Source organism: Colletotrichum graminicola (genome assembly GCF_000149035.1).
Source record: "Colletotrichum graminicola M1.001 genomic scaffold supercont1.3, whole genome shotgun sequence".
Taxonomy (NCBI): domain Eukaryota; kingdom Fungi; phylum Ascomycota; class Sordariomycetes; order Glomerellales; family Glomerellaceae; genus Colletotrichum; species Colletotrichum graminicola.
The window spans coordinates 264317-281473 of NW_007361007.1; the positions used below are offsets into that span (position 1 = coordinate 264317).

The 17157-nt window shown below is 54.4% G+C and overlaps 4 protein-coding genes across 4 annotated transcripts; 2 read left to right on the top strand and 2 right to left on the bottom strand.

Moving 5' to 3' along the window:
- Window positions 1–810: 810 nt before the first annotated feature.
- Window positions 811–2243, bottom strand: GLRG_00989 (geranylgeranyl pyrophosphate synthetase; the record flags this gene model as incomplete). Its single annotated transcript, XM_008091674.1, has 2 exons — window positions 811–1955; window positions 2012–2243. The coding sequence occupies 2 exons, from the start codon at window positions 2241–2243 to the stop codon at window positions 811–813; spliced, it is 1377 nt and encodes a 458-aa protein (XP_008089865.1).
- Window positions 2244–2859: 616 nt separating this feature from the next.
- Window positions 2860–10010, top strand: GLRG_00990 (ATPase; the record flags this gene model as incomplete). Its single annotated transcript, XM_008091675.1, has 6 exons — window positions 2860–4366; window positions 4435–5889; window positions 5942–6278; window positions 6357–7045; window positions 7096–7989; window positions 8041–10010. The coding sequence occupies 6 exons, from the start codon at window positions 2860–2862 to the stop codon at window positions 10008–10010; spliced, it is 6852 nt and encodes a 2283-aa protein (XP_008089866.1).
- A 1599-nt stretch (window positions 10011–11609) lies between these two features.
- Window positions 11610–12858, bottom strand: GLRG_00991 (uncharacterized protein; the record flags this gene model as incomplete). The annotated part of the gene is made up of 3 exons (XM_008091676.1): window positions 11610–12019; window positions 12154–12577; window positions 12718–12858. The coding sequence occupies 3 exons, from the start codon at window positions 12856–12858 to the stop codon at window positions 11610–11612; spliced, it is 975 nt and encodes a 324-aa protein (XP_008089867.1).
- A 2501-nt stretch (window positions 12859–15359) lies between these two features.
- On the top strand, window positions 15360–16728 carry GLRG_00992 (O-methyltransferase; the record flags this gene model as incomplete). Its single annotated transcript, XM_008091677.1, has 4 exons — window positions 15360–15651; window positions 15717–15843; window positions 15902–16365; window positions 16421–16728. The coding sequence occupies 4 exons, from the start codon at window positions 15360–15362 to the stop codon at window positions 16726–16728; spliced, it is 1191 nt and encodes a 396-aa protein (XP_008089868.1).
- Between the last annotated feature and the right edge of the window lie 429 nt (window positions 16729–17157).

The following is a 17157-nucleotide window of genomic DNA, read 5'->3' on the forward strand; positions in this document are numbered from 1 at the left end:
ACGCCAATGAGGCTGTTTTCTTCTCGGAAATACGACGCGAAAGAAAAACATGCAAGAAAAGTTCGTTCCTCTCTTCGGAACCCGAAAATTCCTTCATTGAACGTTAATCGTATCAGAAGAACCTACTCAGTCTACCTCCAGTAAGAACCAGCGAAAGAGAACGTTTCCTGTCATCCAGAACCGGCATGGCGGGACATGATAGAGTTACGCTCAAGGCTCGGAAACGTCCACAACGACCCAGGGCCAGGGCACAGTCGCTCCCACCAAACTTAACTTGGAACCGCGCGTCTAAGCAGTAAGATTTTTTCAATGGAACATAGTAGCGTCATGATGAGAAAATAGAGGGTTTTATCACGCATTCAAAACTCGGCTTTGCGGGGTTGTGTGGACTGCTCAGCCATTCCGAGTGAACGGAGGGAGCACTAGTGAGCAGCGCATCGGCCGGGGGACAGGCAGACATATGCGTAGGATGATCAATATAAGAAATTCAGCCATATATATATAGTTTACATGTTATTCCCTCATAAGTACGGCTTTATATGAAGTTCGATGAGTGAGTAAGGCATTCATTCATTCATTCAGTTGCGGGGACGATGACATCGGTGAGAGGCCGCCTCACCGAGAAAGACCCACCTGGACAACCCCTTCGACCAATCACGTGTCCTTCAACAGAGCAGGGCTCCACCGGCTTTGCCCTGACGCGTCTCGGTGGGCAGCATTTCCACCTGTCCACAAACAACATTGAAGCTATCGTCATCTATCCTAGTCCGCCTTTCTCTCCTGTCGTCCACCAGCAAACTCCTCGACGCCTCAGTACGTGCACTTTCCGCAGTAGGAACAATTCTCCGAGCACGCAGTGTAATCATCGTCTCCGACGGTCCATGCAAAATCGTCTTCCGCCTCTTTTTCCAAGTCATCAGCCCGCCTCTCAGCTCCGCTTACCTTGCTCTTGGCGTCCAAGGCCAGCCAATCCTCCCACTTGATCATCATGTCATCCGAGAATGCGAGAGGCAGTTCGGGGCATTGCTCTCGAACTTGGAGCGTCGAAGCCTCCTGCCGGATGACCTCAAGCCGTCCATCTCGACTCGCATGTGCAAGACTAACGATGCGATGCAAGAGTGCTGCCAGCTGAGAGAGCTCCCGTTGCATCGACTTCTCCCACACCTTGACCTTTTCCGACACATCCATGACCTCGATCTCGGTGAAGGTGCCCCGCTGGTGGTAGGCCAGGATGAAGTTGGGGATCTGTGCCACCCACAACCGAGGAAGCTCCTCTGCAAGGAAGTCTTTGCCTTTCCGGAATATGGACCGTGTCTTGAGGTCGAAAACCGCTGCCTGGGGTACTTGAAAACCTCCCGGGTGCGAACTCAGCGGAGACGAGTGGCTGGGACTCTTGGACTCCATTTCACTGGCGCCCAAGCCTTGAATCAGCGAGTCGACGGACCACTTTTCGTTAGCGACCGCACCGCCTCCATCTGACAACGACCCAAGCTTGTCTGCGAGATAGCCGTCACCCTCGTGCCGGACGACACAGCTGAGTCCGCCAAAGTTGTACCGGAGCACGCGCTGGTGGGATGCGGACCCGCGCACGCCGGCATCCCAAGTGGTGTAGGCTTCCGGGAATGTGTGTCCGTATCCTCTGACACTGGGAATGGTCTCAGTGGGCGAGTTCTCCCTCCGGATCAAGTGCACGACGCCCCCAACCACCTCGACAAGCATTCGGAAAGGCCGCTCTTCACCCCGAACGAAGCGCAAGAGGTTTCCGATGGTGCTTCCGCAACCGACAATGTCCACCGGCTTCTTGAATGGCTCCGGATGCATCGTCAGAACGGCCAGGGCGGTAGGCTCCATCGGATGAGCTGGGTACCTGGCGGCGTTCTTGTCGCGGTAGTAGACACCGCTGTCTTCTGCCAGAGGTCGAGGCTTTGCAACGGGCGTCCATCTTGGCGGCGCACCTGAACCGAGTTAGCAGAATTACAGAGAAACCTCCGAGTTGTTGAATTGCATGTACCCGGGATCAAGACCGACGGTGCCGTCTTGTCGAGCCAGTTGTATGACGCCACCACCTCGCAGCTGGTCACCTGAGCAGAGGCTTCGAACTTTGCGGCTGTCACCGAAAGCTCCGCCATGTCGACTGTCTCTACCAGCGACCCGAACGGCGGCGCTGGTGATGGCGTTTCGGGCTCCGGCTGCCGCCACCGAGGCTTGCTTTGGAATTGGTTGTACTTGTTCTGTCGATACATTATGGTCCAGAGAGATGGGTGTCATGCAGGTGAGTAAAGTGAACTGGAATACTAACATCCAGACTGCACATTCAGGTGTTTTATCACCTTCGTCCATCGGTTATTTGTTTGTCTGTCTGCCTTGTAGGCGCCACGTAGGGTGCCTAGTACGTACCGCTTCCATGCGGCCGTCATGCCGGAGGCCGACCACCCCCCCTCCACCCCGCCCGCAGCAAACGGCGACGGCGACCGATTTTGAGGCCTTCGGTTGGTTGCCGTTCTTCCACTTTGACTTCTACTTTGACGTTCTTCTTTGTCCCCAACAGACCTACAGAGCCTTTGGCAGTCAAAGCCTAACCTTGTCTGCCTACGAGGCGCAGCTCTGCATGGGATGAATACCCGCCGTCCCTGCAAGACATGTTGTTGGTCTCTTATCTGGCTTTTTCGCCCATTGGTTTGTCCTCCTCAACCACGCCAGGCAGATCAGAGACAAGAGGACCGCAGTCGAATAATTACCAATGCAATCCCAGTTGCCGACCGGCGCTCGTATCCAGCTCTTCATTTACTGTACTACAACCCCAGAGTTCCTCCGACTTGGTCCCATCTCCATTTCTTGCACACCAAATCAGAAAGCATCATGGTCTCTACCGTTACCGACTCCCAGCGTGCTTCTCGCCTGTCCAAGGTTTTTCGGGACGTCACCAAAGGCGGGAGGGCAATCACCACACCTGCCGATGCTCGCCTGTTCCTTGAGGCGATCCGGACGAACCCTTCTCCGGCTGCTTGTTTGGAGATCATAACGGCTAGCGATGTTGCCAAGGATGCCGTTCGACACAGCATCCGGATCGACTCATCGACCTCCTTCGTCCAAAAGCACGTCATTCCCTTCGTTGCGTACCTGACCGATCCCGGAGTGAAGATGATGTACAATGGCGACCTCCTTCGTCAGCTCCTGCTTATCATCGCTCAGCCCCCCGTACTCTGGGGCAACCTCTTGCGCACCTATCGGGCATCTGAGTTGACAGAGGGCGAGCTCTACGTGTTTGCCTGGCTCTGCTTCGAGCTGGCAAGTCTTGCTGACAACGCGCTCGACAACATCGTCGACGATATATCTGCCGCCTTGGAACAAGCACCGCTGAAAGGGGCCCAGGACCACAGAACCCGTGACCTCACTTACAGAATCAAGAAGGTGCTGGACCTCAGATCGTCCGCCTCCCCCGATCAGGGCCTCGAGGCGGCTGGCGGCCGCCATGACAACGACTTTGCCAATTTTCGGGACATTTCCATCTTCCCCACCAGCGACGAGTTTTACTCCAGTGCCTTGCCCTTCTACCGTCGAGCGGCTGAAGTCGCCAGCGTCGACTACGCCCAGCGACCGCGTGTGCATCTCGATAACCAATTCCGCCTTCTCCGCGAGGATATGCTCGCAGAGCTCCGAGACGACCTGAAGGTAGCCACGGGCAGGAAGAAAAGCAACAAGAAAGCCCAGATCCTCGCCGGGCTGAGACTCATCGGCATAGATACTGGCGACGACAAACGAAGCCACTCCTGTGCCGTGCATGTTGCTTGCTACGAGGGGCTCCAGTTCCTGAGGAATCTGACGCCAGCGAGGCGCAAGACCTTTCTGGACGACCACAAGAACGTCCTCCGCCATCAGTCTTTTGGTGTTTTATGCGGGGACAAGCACATCATCGCCTTTGCCTTCCTACTTCGTGACATGGACGAGCTTGTCAAGAGCCCGCCGGTCGTTACCCTGCAGTTCACCAGCAGCGATGCGACTGCCAGAGCTCTGCTGGCCCTTCAAGCGCCCGCAAGCCTAAAATTCATCCTGGTCGATACTCCTGTCTTTGCCTACCAACCTGTTCTGGAATGTCTGCGAGACATAGTGGAGATGCCTCTGGGAGCGGAGCTGCTTCGCCTTGGAACCGATGACGAGGGCGACCACTCGCCCACTCCCTTGCAGCAGTCCTCCCACATTCAGATCTATCTTGAGAAGCTACAACAGCTCGTCGAGTCCAAATCGCACAGGCTCGTACTCGGTCAACGGGGCCTCCGTGAACAGCGCTTCGACCTTGACGGGTCTCAGATTCTGTCTCTGCTGCACGCGCTGGAGAATTCGGTGGCCCTCATTCAAGGACCTCCTGGTAAGTCTTGTCTACTTGGCTCGTCTGAACCTGGAAGCGGAACTGGAGACTGATTTGCCTCATTCTAGGAACCGGCAAATCCTTCGTGGGCGCGCTGGCAGCCAAGATCCTACTGACGGATCCGTCAAAACGTATTCTAGTGCTCAGCTACACAAACCATGCGCTCGACCAGTTTCTCGAGGATCTCATGAACATCGGCATCCCGGCAAGCGACATGGTGCGACTGGGATCCAAGTCTACAGAGGCAACCGCGTCGCTATCTCTGGACAGAAAGCTTCGCGAAGCGACGACTTCCCGCCTAAGTCATCGGGCATGGCAACTCATTGACGGAGTGAAGGGAGAGCTCAGTACAGTCAGAGACGAAATCAATCATGCATGCAGCGGCCTGGTCCGAGGCAGAGTCAGCTCAACGGAGATTTTGAGTTTCCTTGAGTTTTCCGAAAATGACCAGAATTTCTATGAGGCCTTTCTTTTACCCGAACAGGAGCAAGGCTTCCGGATTGCGGGTAGCAAAAACCAAGAGATGACGTCTGCCCACTTGCTCGAACGATGGAGGCAGGGACAAGGCGCTGGCCAACTACGCAACCTCATGTCGCCTGCAAGCAAGCGTATCTGGAGCTTGCCCAAAGACGAGAGGTCCCGGCACTTCCAGAGCTGGACAGAGTGTGTGCAGAAGGAGCAGATCGAGGCGGTCCAGGGTCTGGTCAGACGCTTCGACGAGGCTGACGAGAAGCTGGCTATTCTCTTCAACGAGAACAAGTGCTCCTTCATGCAGACGAAGAGGCTCATTGGGTGCACGACCACCGCAGCCGCAAAATACAAGTCGCTGATCAAGGCTGCAAAGCCGGACGTCGTTCTCGTAGAAGAGGCTGGAGAAATTCTCGAGGCCCACGTGCTGACGGCCCTGCATAGCGAAACGAGCCAGCTGATCTTGATCGGAGACCACAAGCAACTCCGACCTAAGATCAACAACTACAAGTTGAGCGTCGAGAAGGGGGAAGGGTTCGACCTCAACCGCTCGCTCTTTGAACGGTTGATTGTCCACGGGCACGAACACATCACGCTACAGAAGCAGCACCGCATGCATCCCAACATCTCGGACATTGTGCGGCAGATGACGTACCCTGCTTTGTTGGACGACCCCAAGACTGAAGCACGAAAACCTCCCAAGGGACTGCAAGGCAGAGTGAGCTTCGTCAACCACGGCCACCCCGAGGACCTGGCCGGTGACATCGCCGATCGCCGCGACGACGGCGCCCCCTCTAGCAAACAAAACAGTTTCGAGGCGCAGATGGTCCTGAAGCTTGTCAAGTATCTGGGCCAGCAAGGATACGGAACTGAGAACCTGGTCGTTCTCACGCCCTACCTCGGGCAGCTTCGTTTGCTCAGGGACATGCTGAGCAAAGATAACGACCCGTGGCTCAACGACCTCGACACGTTCGAGCTCACCCGCGCGGGACTGATGACCGCGGCGGCGGCCAAAGTAAAATCTGGATCAGGGAGAATCAGGCTGTCTACTATAGGTAAGTTCGGTGTGATCCTTCACTTGAATTCTCTCGGGCTTATCTTTTCTAGATAACTATCAGGGAGAGGAAAGCGACATTGTCATTGCTTCTCTGACAAGAAGCAACAACAATGGTGACATTGGATTCATGAAGGCGCCCGAACGCCTGAATGTGCTGTGCTCTCGAGCTAGGGAATGCCTAGTCTTGATAGGGAACATGGAAACGTTCATGGCATCTTCGCAGGGCAAGGCGGTCTGGAATTCATTCTTCAAATTGCTCAAGGAGAAGGGGTATCTTCATGATGGCGTGTCCATCCGGTGCGAACAGCATCCCGAAAAGACGGCATTGCTAAAGGAACCCGAGGACTTTGATCTCAAGTGCCCCGATGGAGGCTGCGACCAAGTCTGGTGAGTTGCGAAGACACCCACCGATGGCCGCGTACCCAACTGCGCGCGGGTTCTATGATGCTAACGACGTGGACGCAGCAATGCCATTTTATCATGTGGAAAACACGCATGCCAGATGCGGTGCCATCGGATTGTGGACCACAGCAAGTCACCGTGCGAACTACGCATCGAGAAGACATGCGACCGTAACCACAAGTTCCGCGTCCCTTGCAGCAAGCAAGACGTCGCGTGTCACGCTTGTCTCAAGGAAGACGAGGATACCAGAAGGAGGATTCAGCGAGACCTCAAGATGGAAACTGAACGCCACTTGGCACAGAAGCGGTACGCGCAGGATATTCAGCAGATACAGGACGAGCTTGATCATGAACGACGTCTACTGAAACACGCTCAAGAGCAAGAAGATCACGAAAAGACACTTGAGAAGACGCGCGAAGAGCTCGAGGCTCTCCGACAGACAAGATCTCGAGCAGAGGCGATGAAGGCGGCGGCCAAAGCCCAGTCAAATATGCAGGCAAATCACGTACAGGGTGACGAACCTAAGCTGCATGGACCTCCTGCCCCCGATAGTGCCGAGTCAGAATGGGCCAGCATGAAGCGGGACGGGGCGAGCAGCAGTGCTTTGGATACGCTGATGGGCATGATTGGCTTGGAGAGTGTCAAGGAGGAGTTCCTATCAATAAAGTCCATGGTCGATACTGCGGTGCGACAAAACATCTCGCTATCAACCGAGAGGTTTGGCTGCACACTCTTGGGAAACCCTGGCACTGGTGAGAAGACCTTTGCCAACTGTTTATGCAGGAAACTAACACGGAAACAGGCAAAACAACTGTAGCGCGAATCTACAGCAAATTTCTCACCTCAGTTGGTGTCATAGCTGGCAGCGGCTTCAAGGAAACCTCCGGATCGAAGCTTGCGTCGATGGGAGTTGCGGCCTGCCAGAAGATGCTGGAAGACATGCTTAACGATGGCGGCGGGGTCGTCTTCATCGACGAGGCCTACCAGCTATCATCCGGAAACAGCCCCGGCGGCAAAGCGGTGCTGGATTTCCTGCTTGCCGAGGTTGAGAACCTGACGGGAAAAATTGTCTTCATCCTGGCCGGCTACAACAAGCAGATGGAGTCTTTCTTCACCCATAACCCAGGCTTCCCCAGCCGGTTCCCGAGAGAGATGAAGTTTGACGACTACAACGACGACGAGCTTCGGCGTATCCTCGAGGCGCAGATTCACAAGAAGTACGGGGGCCGCATGAAGTGGGACGATCCTCTTTACGTCCGGGTCGTCTGCCGGAGACTCGGTCGGGGACGTGGTAAAGAAGGATTCGGCAATGCGAGAGCGGTAGAGAATCTTCTCGCCAAGATTTCCAGCCGGCAGGCCAACAGAATCCGCAAAGAACGACTCGCCAAGGGAACCCCTGATGACCTCATGTTCACCAAGGAGGACCTGATAGGCCCGGAACCCTCCAGCGCTCTCGGCAATTGTCAAGCCTGGGCCGAGCTACAAAGCCTCATCGGTCTCTCGTCGGTCAAGGAGTCGGTTCGAGCCTTGGTCGACAGCATCCAGATGAACTATGTTCGAGAACTTGCGGAGGAACCCGTCATAGAGTATTCTCTGAACAAGGTCTTTCTCGGGTCGCCCGGAACAGGGAAGACAACAGTCGCAAAGCTCTATGGCCAGATCCTGGTCGATATTGGATTGCTTTCAAATGGAGAAGGTGAGTGCTGTAGCCATGACTATCCCCGCTTACAGAGCTAACTATGAGTAGTGGTCGTCAAGAACCCGTCCGACTTTGTGGGTGCCGTTTTGGGCGGTTCCGAAGAGAAGACAAAGGGCATTCTCGCATCGACTGTAGGCAAGGTCCTCGTCATTGACGAAGCATACGGCTTGTATGGCGGTGGCGGCTCAAGCGGGGATATCTCCGACCCTTACAAGACCGCGGTCGTCGACACGATTGTTGCCGAGGTCCAAAGTGTCCCAGGAGAGGACCGCTGTGTGTTGCTCCTCGGATACACAGACCAGATGGAGGAAATGTTCCAGAACGTGAATCCGGGCCTCAGCCGGCGGTTCCCTATATCTTCTGCATTCGTGTTCGAAGACTTTGGCAGATCCGAGTTGATGACGATCCTCGATCTGAAGCTCAAGCAACAGGGGTTCTCGGCGACCAATCAAGCCAAAAATGTCGCCAATGACATGCTGGAGCGCGCGCGCAACCGCCCGAACTTTGGCAACGCCGGCGAGGTGGACATTCTCCTGAACGAAGCCAAGAGTCGCCACCAAAAACGCGTCTCGTCTAAGCAGGCCAAACATGTTTCTACCCTCGAGGCCCTGGACTTTGACCTGGACTTTGATCGGGCGGAACGCGCCGACACCAACGTGGCCAAGCTGTTCGAGGGCACGGTCGGCTGCGAGAAGATCGTTGCCACGTTAGAAGGATTTCAGGAGAGCGCCCGATCCATGAAAGCCCTTGGTATTGATCTCAAACAGAATATCCCATTCAACTTCCTCTTCCGCGGGCCCCCTGGAACGGGCAAGACGTCGACTGCGAAGAAAATGGGCAAGGTCTTTTACGATATGGGGTTCTTGGCGAACGACAAGGTTATGGAATGCTCAGCCTCTGACCTCATCGCACAGTATGTTGGACAGACGAGCCACAAGGTCCTGGAGGCTCTCGACAAGGCTCTCGGTCGAGTGCTGTTCATCGACGAGGCGTACCGGCTGGCTGAAGGCGGTTACGCCAAGGAAGCCGTTGACGAGCTCGTTGATGCCGTGACCAAAGACAAGTACAAGGGCCGTCTTGTCATCATCCTGGCGGGGTACGACGACGACATCAACCGGCTGCTTTCCGTCAACCCCGGTATGTCTAGCCGCTTCCCCGAGGTCGTCGACTTCCACAGCCTCAGTCCGGAGCACTGCTTCGACCTCTTATACCAGGTCCTTCGGAAACAGAACCGCGATCTTGAGATCAAAAAGGCATCCGCCCGCCTCGTGCTGGACTGCCTTCAGCACCCCAACGCAAACTTCAAGGACGACGTAGTGTGCACATTCCGTGCGCTCTCCAAGCAACCCAGCTGGGCCAGCGCCCGCGATGTGGAGACACTGGCCAAGTCAATCTTCCTCAAAGCCCTCGAGTCCCGCGAGGGGCAGTACATCACGGTCACGGAGGCCGTGGTCGAGACGGAGCTCGACAAGATGCTTGACGAGCGCGATGCCCGTGGCAAACAAGCGGGCACGATGCGCGGCATGCCTGGGCCGCAGGATATGCCGATGGCGACCCCACCCCCTCAGACCCCGCACAACATCACGACACAGCATCAGACGGCCGTCCAGGAAGAGGAGGTGACCTACACACCCCCTGAAAGCCCGGTCGAAGAGGTCGAAGAGGTCGAGGAGGAGGAGGAGGGGGGGAGGGGGAAGCACAAGGCCATCCGTGACGTTGGCGTCAGCGACGAGGTCTGGGAGCAGTTGGAGAAGGACAAGAAGGCCGAGGAGGAGAGAGAGGCCAAGTACCAGGCCATGACGGAGGCCAAGCGCAGAGCGGTCGGCGCTGCGCGGGAAGCCATCCTTCGGCAGTTGATCGAGGAGGAGGAGCGGCGCAGGCAGGAAGAGGAGCAGCGCAAGAAGGCCGCGATGATGGGGCGATGCCCTGTAGGGTACCATTGGATAAAACAAGCTCAGGGGTTCAGGTGTGCGGGCGGGTCACACTTCATCTCTGACGAGCAGCTGGAGAGATTCTGAGGGACATCCTGGATAGAGACTGATGTTTAACCTATGAAACGGGTCGGTGTTTACTTGACTTTGTTGGAGTATTAATATTGCGTACTTGTGCGACTTTAAGAGGGACGGACCGCCTCGAATACCTAGCTAGCTCAATTCTCATGATCCCGGTCTATGTCAGGCACTCGCGTGGTAACCATCGACTTCAGTCAGAGACTCGTTGTCTCCTTTCCCTTGATGTGAATTATTTCAAAGGCAACTATCTCCTGGATCAACGGCCAACATTATACGGGATTCACATGCTCACCTAGCTTTGGATGATTCATCATCGCCAGACTTACGAGATGGCCAAGCGCTTTGGATACCACCTTTTCCCATGTTCTTTATATGTCGAGTATCATGCGTGATACTCTCACACCGTGTTACTTTTACTGTGTTTCTAAGTCTTTGTTTAGTTTGATATCGTGCGCCTGTGTGACCCAGTGGGGAACCGTCTTGGATAAGTGCGTTAGTGTTTCATACCATGCTTGATTATGAGGGCAAAACGGGGGCATCGTTGAGCTTCTTTCAACAAGGATGCCATGGCTGGCGGATCGACGATCCTAAAGCGTTGGGTAAATATCCCCGGCTTCCCCCCCTCCGGATCGGCTGACAAGCGCAGCGCATCCGCACGGCCCGGGAGATCCCCGGCTTTCCCCCGCACTGTCAGTATCTGCTCCGAATGGAATGTCCTCCTCGGATTGGTGGCCCGCGTTGATCGCGCCAGGGTCGCTCATTGTTAGGGGGGGGCAGGATCAGACGTGGACGATACGTCAGCCAATGCTCAACAGGGGCGCTTGAGTGTCGGCAGTGGCACATGATCAGGCTGCTCGGGGACGGCATTCTGAGCCTGAGCATGGAGGCGGAGGTGGCGTTGGTGAGCATGGTGAGAGGGTATACTGGGTTTTCCTACATCCTTTCGGAGGAGAGTTTGCTTCCATGCGGGGTAAGTTCTGTCAGGATAAGGTTTTGCGGGGATAAAGGGCACGGGGAGAAAGAAGCGGGAACAAAGGAGACGGTATATGTGCTCTATTATTATAAGTAAGACAAGTAGGTAAAAGGTCTTGTGTTGAGGGGCGTCATCCCGAACTCAATGTCATGGGATGGGTAAGGGAATCTATCGAAGCCGCGGCATCACGGGATAGGAGTTAGAGACACGGCATCTGCAACCCACCTCTGCGTGATGGGGGTTTGCACCTGTGCTCTTGTGATCGGCCATGAAGGGGCGGCAAACAGCCGGAAGAGACACCGAGGCGGATAGATCTGATAATCTTCATAGGAACAATATCCAGTTCTCACTACCAACAATACTCCAAAGCAAGTGGTCCAGCACCGATCTAGAAGGCCCAGCTTGCAGACCACCTCGTGAAGCTAACTACTTCTTGTTTGATAACTGCTCAACGTCATTGCCAACTTGGAGAACTGAATCTAATCATTCAAGGCCATTAAAGTCGGACTAAGATTCACGCTAGGTGTCACAGGTAGACAGAGCGCGGAGACAACCGCATCCAAATCGAACGAAAGCCGCAATGATGATTTGCTAAAAACTAAGAAGCTGCAAAGAATATCATGTTCAGAAACTTATTTCCCAGCCTCTGCCACATCCGCCACCTTCCCCTTCGGCGCACCACCGCCGAGAAGACCAAGAAGAGCGCCGAGCCCTCCAGCGCCACCCGCACCGCCACCCTTCGCACCGCCGCCAGCGCCAGCGCCGCCGAGAAGGCCGAGAAGAGCACCGAGCCCTCCGGCGCCGCCAGCGCCGCCAGTGCCGCCAGCACCACCAGCTGCACCTCCCGTGAGACCTCCGAGAAGACTAAGTCCACCTGCGCCGCCTGCGCCGCCAAGACCCCCTAGCAAACTCCCGATGCCCCCGGCTGGGGTAGCATCGGTAGCCTCCTGAGCAGTGACGGGGGTCTTGGGGGCAGAGGCCGGCGACTCGGGCGTAGCGGGAGCAGCAGCTGGAGAAGCGGCGGTACTATCGCCGGGTTCAGCTGAAAAAGAGTGGCGCAATGGTTAGTACGACTTTTATGGCCAGTATATATCTCGAACGGAAGCGCGCCAATACGAAAAAGGAGGGGTTGAGCGAGGGGATGGCGGACGGCGAAAGGGGGGCCGCTCTACGCACCCGCTACTGGAGCACTGTCGACGGCGGCGGCAGCGGCGGAACCCGAGTAGGCTTGAATTCCCTTATCGATGGTGGCGCCGACGCCATCAATGGCCTGCTGAGCGATGCCCTGGCCGATGGCGGGAACCTTGGAGATGAGAGAGGTGCCGAGGGACTGAACGGTGGACTTCTGTTGCTGGAGGTTCTGGAGGACGACCTTGGAGACGCCGAGCTTGTCAAAGTTGGCCTTCTTGGAGATGAGATCGTCGATCAGGGTGCCGGTCGTGGTCTGGAGCTGGCTGGCGAGGTTCTGGAGGCCAAGAGCCTCCTGGAGCTGCAAGGGCTGGGAGGCCCCGATATCTGACCCGGCCTTGGTGATGACATTCTGGAGGTCGGTGGCGGCGGCCAGGACAGGTTGCGCGGTAGAGATGTCGTCGCCGACGCCCTGCAGTAACGCGTGTTAGTTTTGAGGCTGATACCTGAACTACGCATGCGACTTGCAGCAGCCACGATGAGTTAAGGGAGGCTTCAGGAACAATGGCTGCGGCGGGTCGCTGTTTTGACTGATGTTCTGACCAAACGTACCTTGACGGCGGTGTCGAGCTTGGTGATGGCGTCCTGGACTGAGGTGACGGCAGACTGGATGACGGACGCTTGTCGCTTCTCAGTGGGAGCCGCGAAGGCCGTGCCGATGAGAGCGAAGAGGAGAGTCTTGGTGAGCTGCATTGTGTCGATGGTTCACTGGCCAGAGTGGTTCTTGGTTGGTATCGTAGAAAAGAATGAGTATTAGGGACGGCAAGAGAACAAGTATGAGACTCCAAAACCAGGGAGTATATATGTGTGAGCGTTGAGAGCGTCTGTGCCGAGTTGAGTTTTTGTTCGACAATGATAATGCTTTCTCACTCCCGATGCAGAGCTGGGAACTCTAAGCTTGATATAAGTTTTGGCGAGATGGCAGTATGCTGACATCGATAGCCGCTTGGCGAACACATGTAGAGCAATCGCGGACGCATACAGAGAGTTTACCTCGGAAGCAAAATCTTCTTGGGATCTGAGGAAGGGTTCCAGTGACGGCGCATAGCCCTGGGGCGTGAGATGCTGGACCCTGTAAGGTTACCTCACGGTGTCTTGCGAGAATCCCAATCTGACGTCTCAAGTGATTCGTCAATCCGCCCTTGTCCTCGCGACGAAGGGGAGGAGTGTGTGTCAAGCCGGGCCTGATAGGTAGATGTGTCTCAAGGAGTCATCACGTTCTTCCCCCCGCCTAAGCCATGGAGTTGCAGGGAGCGATCGTGGTTTCCATAGCACACCCTGCAATCCGGATCGGTGACTTGAGTGGTTTGCCAAGCCTATAGCGGGTGTGGCTCCGGTTGATGGCGTGGCCCGCCAGTGCGGTTTGATTGTATTGTATGCACACTTCGAGCATTGCCAACTTCGGATGAAACAAAACCCGGTGTAAGCCGTCTCAGATGGGCTGGGTGCAGCTACCAGCTGTGATATGCACCAAGGGTCTCCCATGTCCGAGCGAGAACGTTTTCCACCTATGCAGTGATTGGACGTGTGTTTGGCGGAAATACAAACAGGCCCGACTGGCCGGGACTTCCTTGCGGACATGGGTGTGATTAATAGTAAGGAGAGGGCCGCAGAGTTGAGGCTCATTCGAATTCTCACGAAATTACCCGTTTAAGTTGGTTTCCGCGGCTGGCGCCCCTTCTACCCCGCCCGGAGTCAGTCAAAGTTCTCCAGGAGAGAAGACACATGCCATTCGCCAATGGCTTCCAAGGACTCGCCTACCAAAGATGGGCACCAAGGGGTCAGAACTCGAATCCTCAGACCTGGCCGAAAGAGGTATCTAGCAGAGAGAACCTTCTTTGAGGAAACTGACCTTTTCCTCGGATGGAGGTAGCCCCCAAACATGTTCAAACCGATTGTGCCTCTAGATCGCCGCATGGCTTGCATAGTGGCATAACATCGGCTCCCGGCTCACGGCTCACGGCTACGATCCATCACTGTACTGGGTTTAAACTCAGCATTAGGGTGCGGGGCGACATTTCCACATGATGCTCCCGGAATTTTCTTGTACATCAGCTTCAGGCCCTCTGGCCTGGTCTGAAAGGGTAGACAATAGCTGCGCGGTGTGTCTCAACCGATTACAGGCGAAATGCCGCTGATGTTGTATCCTCTCGCATCGTGTCGCAGCTACACTGGGCCCAAACGAATGAAAGGCACAGCCCCTGATGGGCCGCCGTTCACATTTGGCACCGCATGGTCTTTTTATTCGTTTAAAAAAAGGAAGATGGAACTGGAACACGAAGACATGGCCAAGAGTTCAAAGTAGAGACGGTCAAACCAAGGAAACAGTTGATTCTACAAGTCTTTGTCGCCTACCGCCAGATATCCAGGCCCTGCGATGCGAGGGTTTGTAGCTGGGAGAACGTGGCTTTTTGTTTAGTGTTGAGTTGCAGAATCGGGTCGAGACTTGTTTGTTTCATGGTTTCGAAGGGTCTCGGCATATAAACATGGGATCACTTGAGGAATATATCAGACAGTATCGCGTCAGGTCCATCTCGAGACCAAGTCACTGGGCGACTGAGGCCAAGAGTTTACATACAGCACTGCACAGTAATTGATGCGAGCGCGATGACCCGATATATTCCCATGTGGATCAAACGGGAGATTGGACGAAGGTTCGAGGGAGGGAGCATAGAGCCTGGTGGCTGTCGGCGGAATGCGATTCGCCCGCCAAGTGACTGGGTCCTGCAAGATCCGGCCACTTGTTTGACAGAGCATAGGCGGATTCATCCGGATCGTTCCTTTCTGCTCTGAGAATCCTTGACAGGAGGGGGGAGGGGGTTCCCACGGTGCCACGATAACAGATGCAGCGAGTCCCATGTCGAAAGACCGAAGGATTCGGCCCCACTGCCGGCGCGGAGATAGTCGCTAGAGGGCCTCCGAATCGGGCATCCGCGCCCCACATGGCTCCGGCAAATTTGCTCGGTGAATTTGCTCGGTGATTCAGAGTCGGGCGTAAGCCTCGGAGTCAACTCAGTCATCGGATTGGATTTAACGATAATAAGACACCAAAACACTTATATATATGGTAAGGATATTTGAGCCTTCATTTAAACTTTGCCAATATGTACACTATCCAGTCTGAATCGTCTCATCATACTACATCCTGAATTGAGAACAACCTTATCATATTATCTGTCAACGCAACAGCAAAGATGAGCAATCACTCGGATTCACTTTGTAGTTTCGCATCACAGCTTTCTAAGTTGGCCGATTCGTCTTGTAGCGATGATGAGAAGAACAAAGACGCTGTTGCCATTGCGCAGAATATCCTCAAAGCAGCCGGAGGATCGATGCCGGAATGGATGGATAGAATGGCCAACGCCATGCAGTTGATCGCTCTGAAGCTTTTCTTAGACTGGGAAGTCTTCGATATTATTCCCATGGATGACTCGGTGTCGTATGACCACCTAGCGGGTCATTTAGTAGCAGACGTTTCTCTTATTAGTGAGTCATATTGAAAGATTACTACCCACAGTCTCGGCCCATTTCTTATGCTAACGATCCTAAAGAACGTCTTTCTTGGGTTCTAATATCCGGCGGGATCTTGACCCAGGTTGGCGAAGATAGGGTTGCGCATAACGAGAAGTCCAAATCGTATCTTTCTGGCACACCTAATGAGCTATTCCTCCGTATGATGCAAGTCTTGTGTAACTGCTTCGCCGCTTATAGCCTCTACCTGCTAAAAATTATGAAGGTACGAAGAGCACATCTTGACTGCCCTGAAACTCCCTGAGTATTTCGCGCTGTATGGTCGCCGCGAACCTGCAACTCGTATCCATACTCCCTACGCTTTCGCCCGTGGAAAGCCGGAGAGTGAGGTATGGGAGATCCAGCGAGAGAACCCAGAACAGGTCAAGGGAACCATGAAGCGAATGGAGATGCTGCAGCAATTTATTCCGCTAGAGGGAATCTACGACTTTAGTTGGGTGCGAGAAAAGGTCCCAGAAGACCACGACCGACCAATTTTCGTCGACGTGGGTGGCAGCAAGGGACATGCCATCAGAGCAATCTTGAAAGAGAACCCTTTTCTCCCTGCAGACCGTGTGATTCTACAAGACAGAGACGAGGTCATCGAGCAAGTAATTGCGCTAAAGCACCCTGAGCTTGAAAGGGTCAAGTTTCAGGTGCATGATTTTCACACTGAGCAGCCTGCGAAGAGTAAGTTCATGACATCATCACATTTTCCTTTCCGGAAGCGAGCTGACACATCAAGACGCATTGATCTACTGGATCCGCCGATGCCTGCACGACTTCGGAGACGACGACAGTGTCAAGATTCTTTCCCAACTCTCAGATGCCATGGGCTTGGATAGCAAGGTATTGATTGTTGAATACGTCCTCCAGAGCCCTCCGTCGCTAATGGGCGCTCTGGCGGACTTCGGAATGATGAACATCGGCGGAAAGGAGCGAACGGCCGAGAACTGGGAGACGTTGGTGGCTCATGCGGGCTTGAAGATCGAGAAGTTCCATGGCATGGATATGAAGATGCAGGTAATCGAATGTGTCAAAGTCCGAATTTGAAGATATCCCTGGATAACAGTAGAGCATCTGGCAGTAGCGCGTTTTACGGGAGATTTTCTCGGTCGTGGGTACGGTTACAGATCCTTATGATACTGAGAACCACCTATCAAACTTAATTGACTAATATACGATAATGAAAACGATGTCATTTGATGCAAAATGGGCAGAGATAGATTTCCGTAAGCGATTTTCATTACCCTTTAATTATATCCTAGGAAGCCGCGTCCTTTCTTTTAGGGCTCAAGACCCTCAGCCTGCGCCGAACTGCCCATGGAGCTTTGCTAAATGCATAAAAATTCTCATACTTGTTGAAAGTTTGCTCATCTCCATGTTACCCAGGAACTCGCTATGAAACAACGCCAAAGATTTGACAAAGGCTCTTCGTATTGACACATGTCTAGATTGATACCCACAGAAGGGATGATTGTA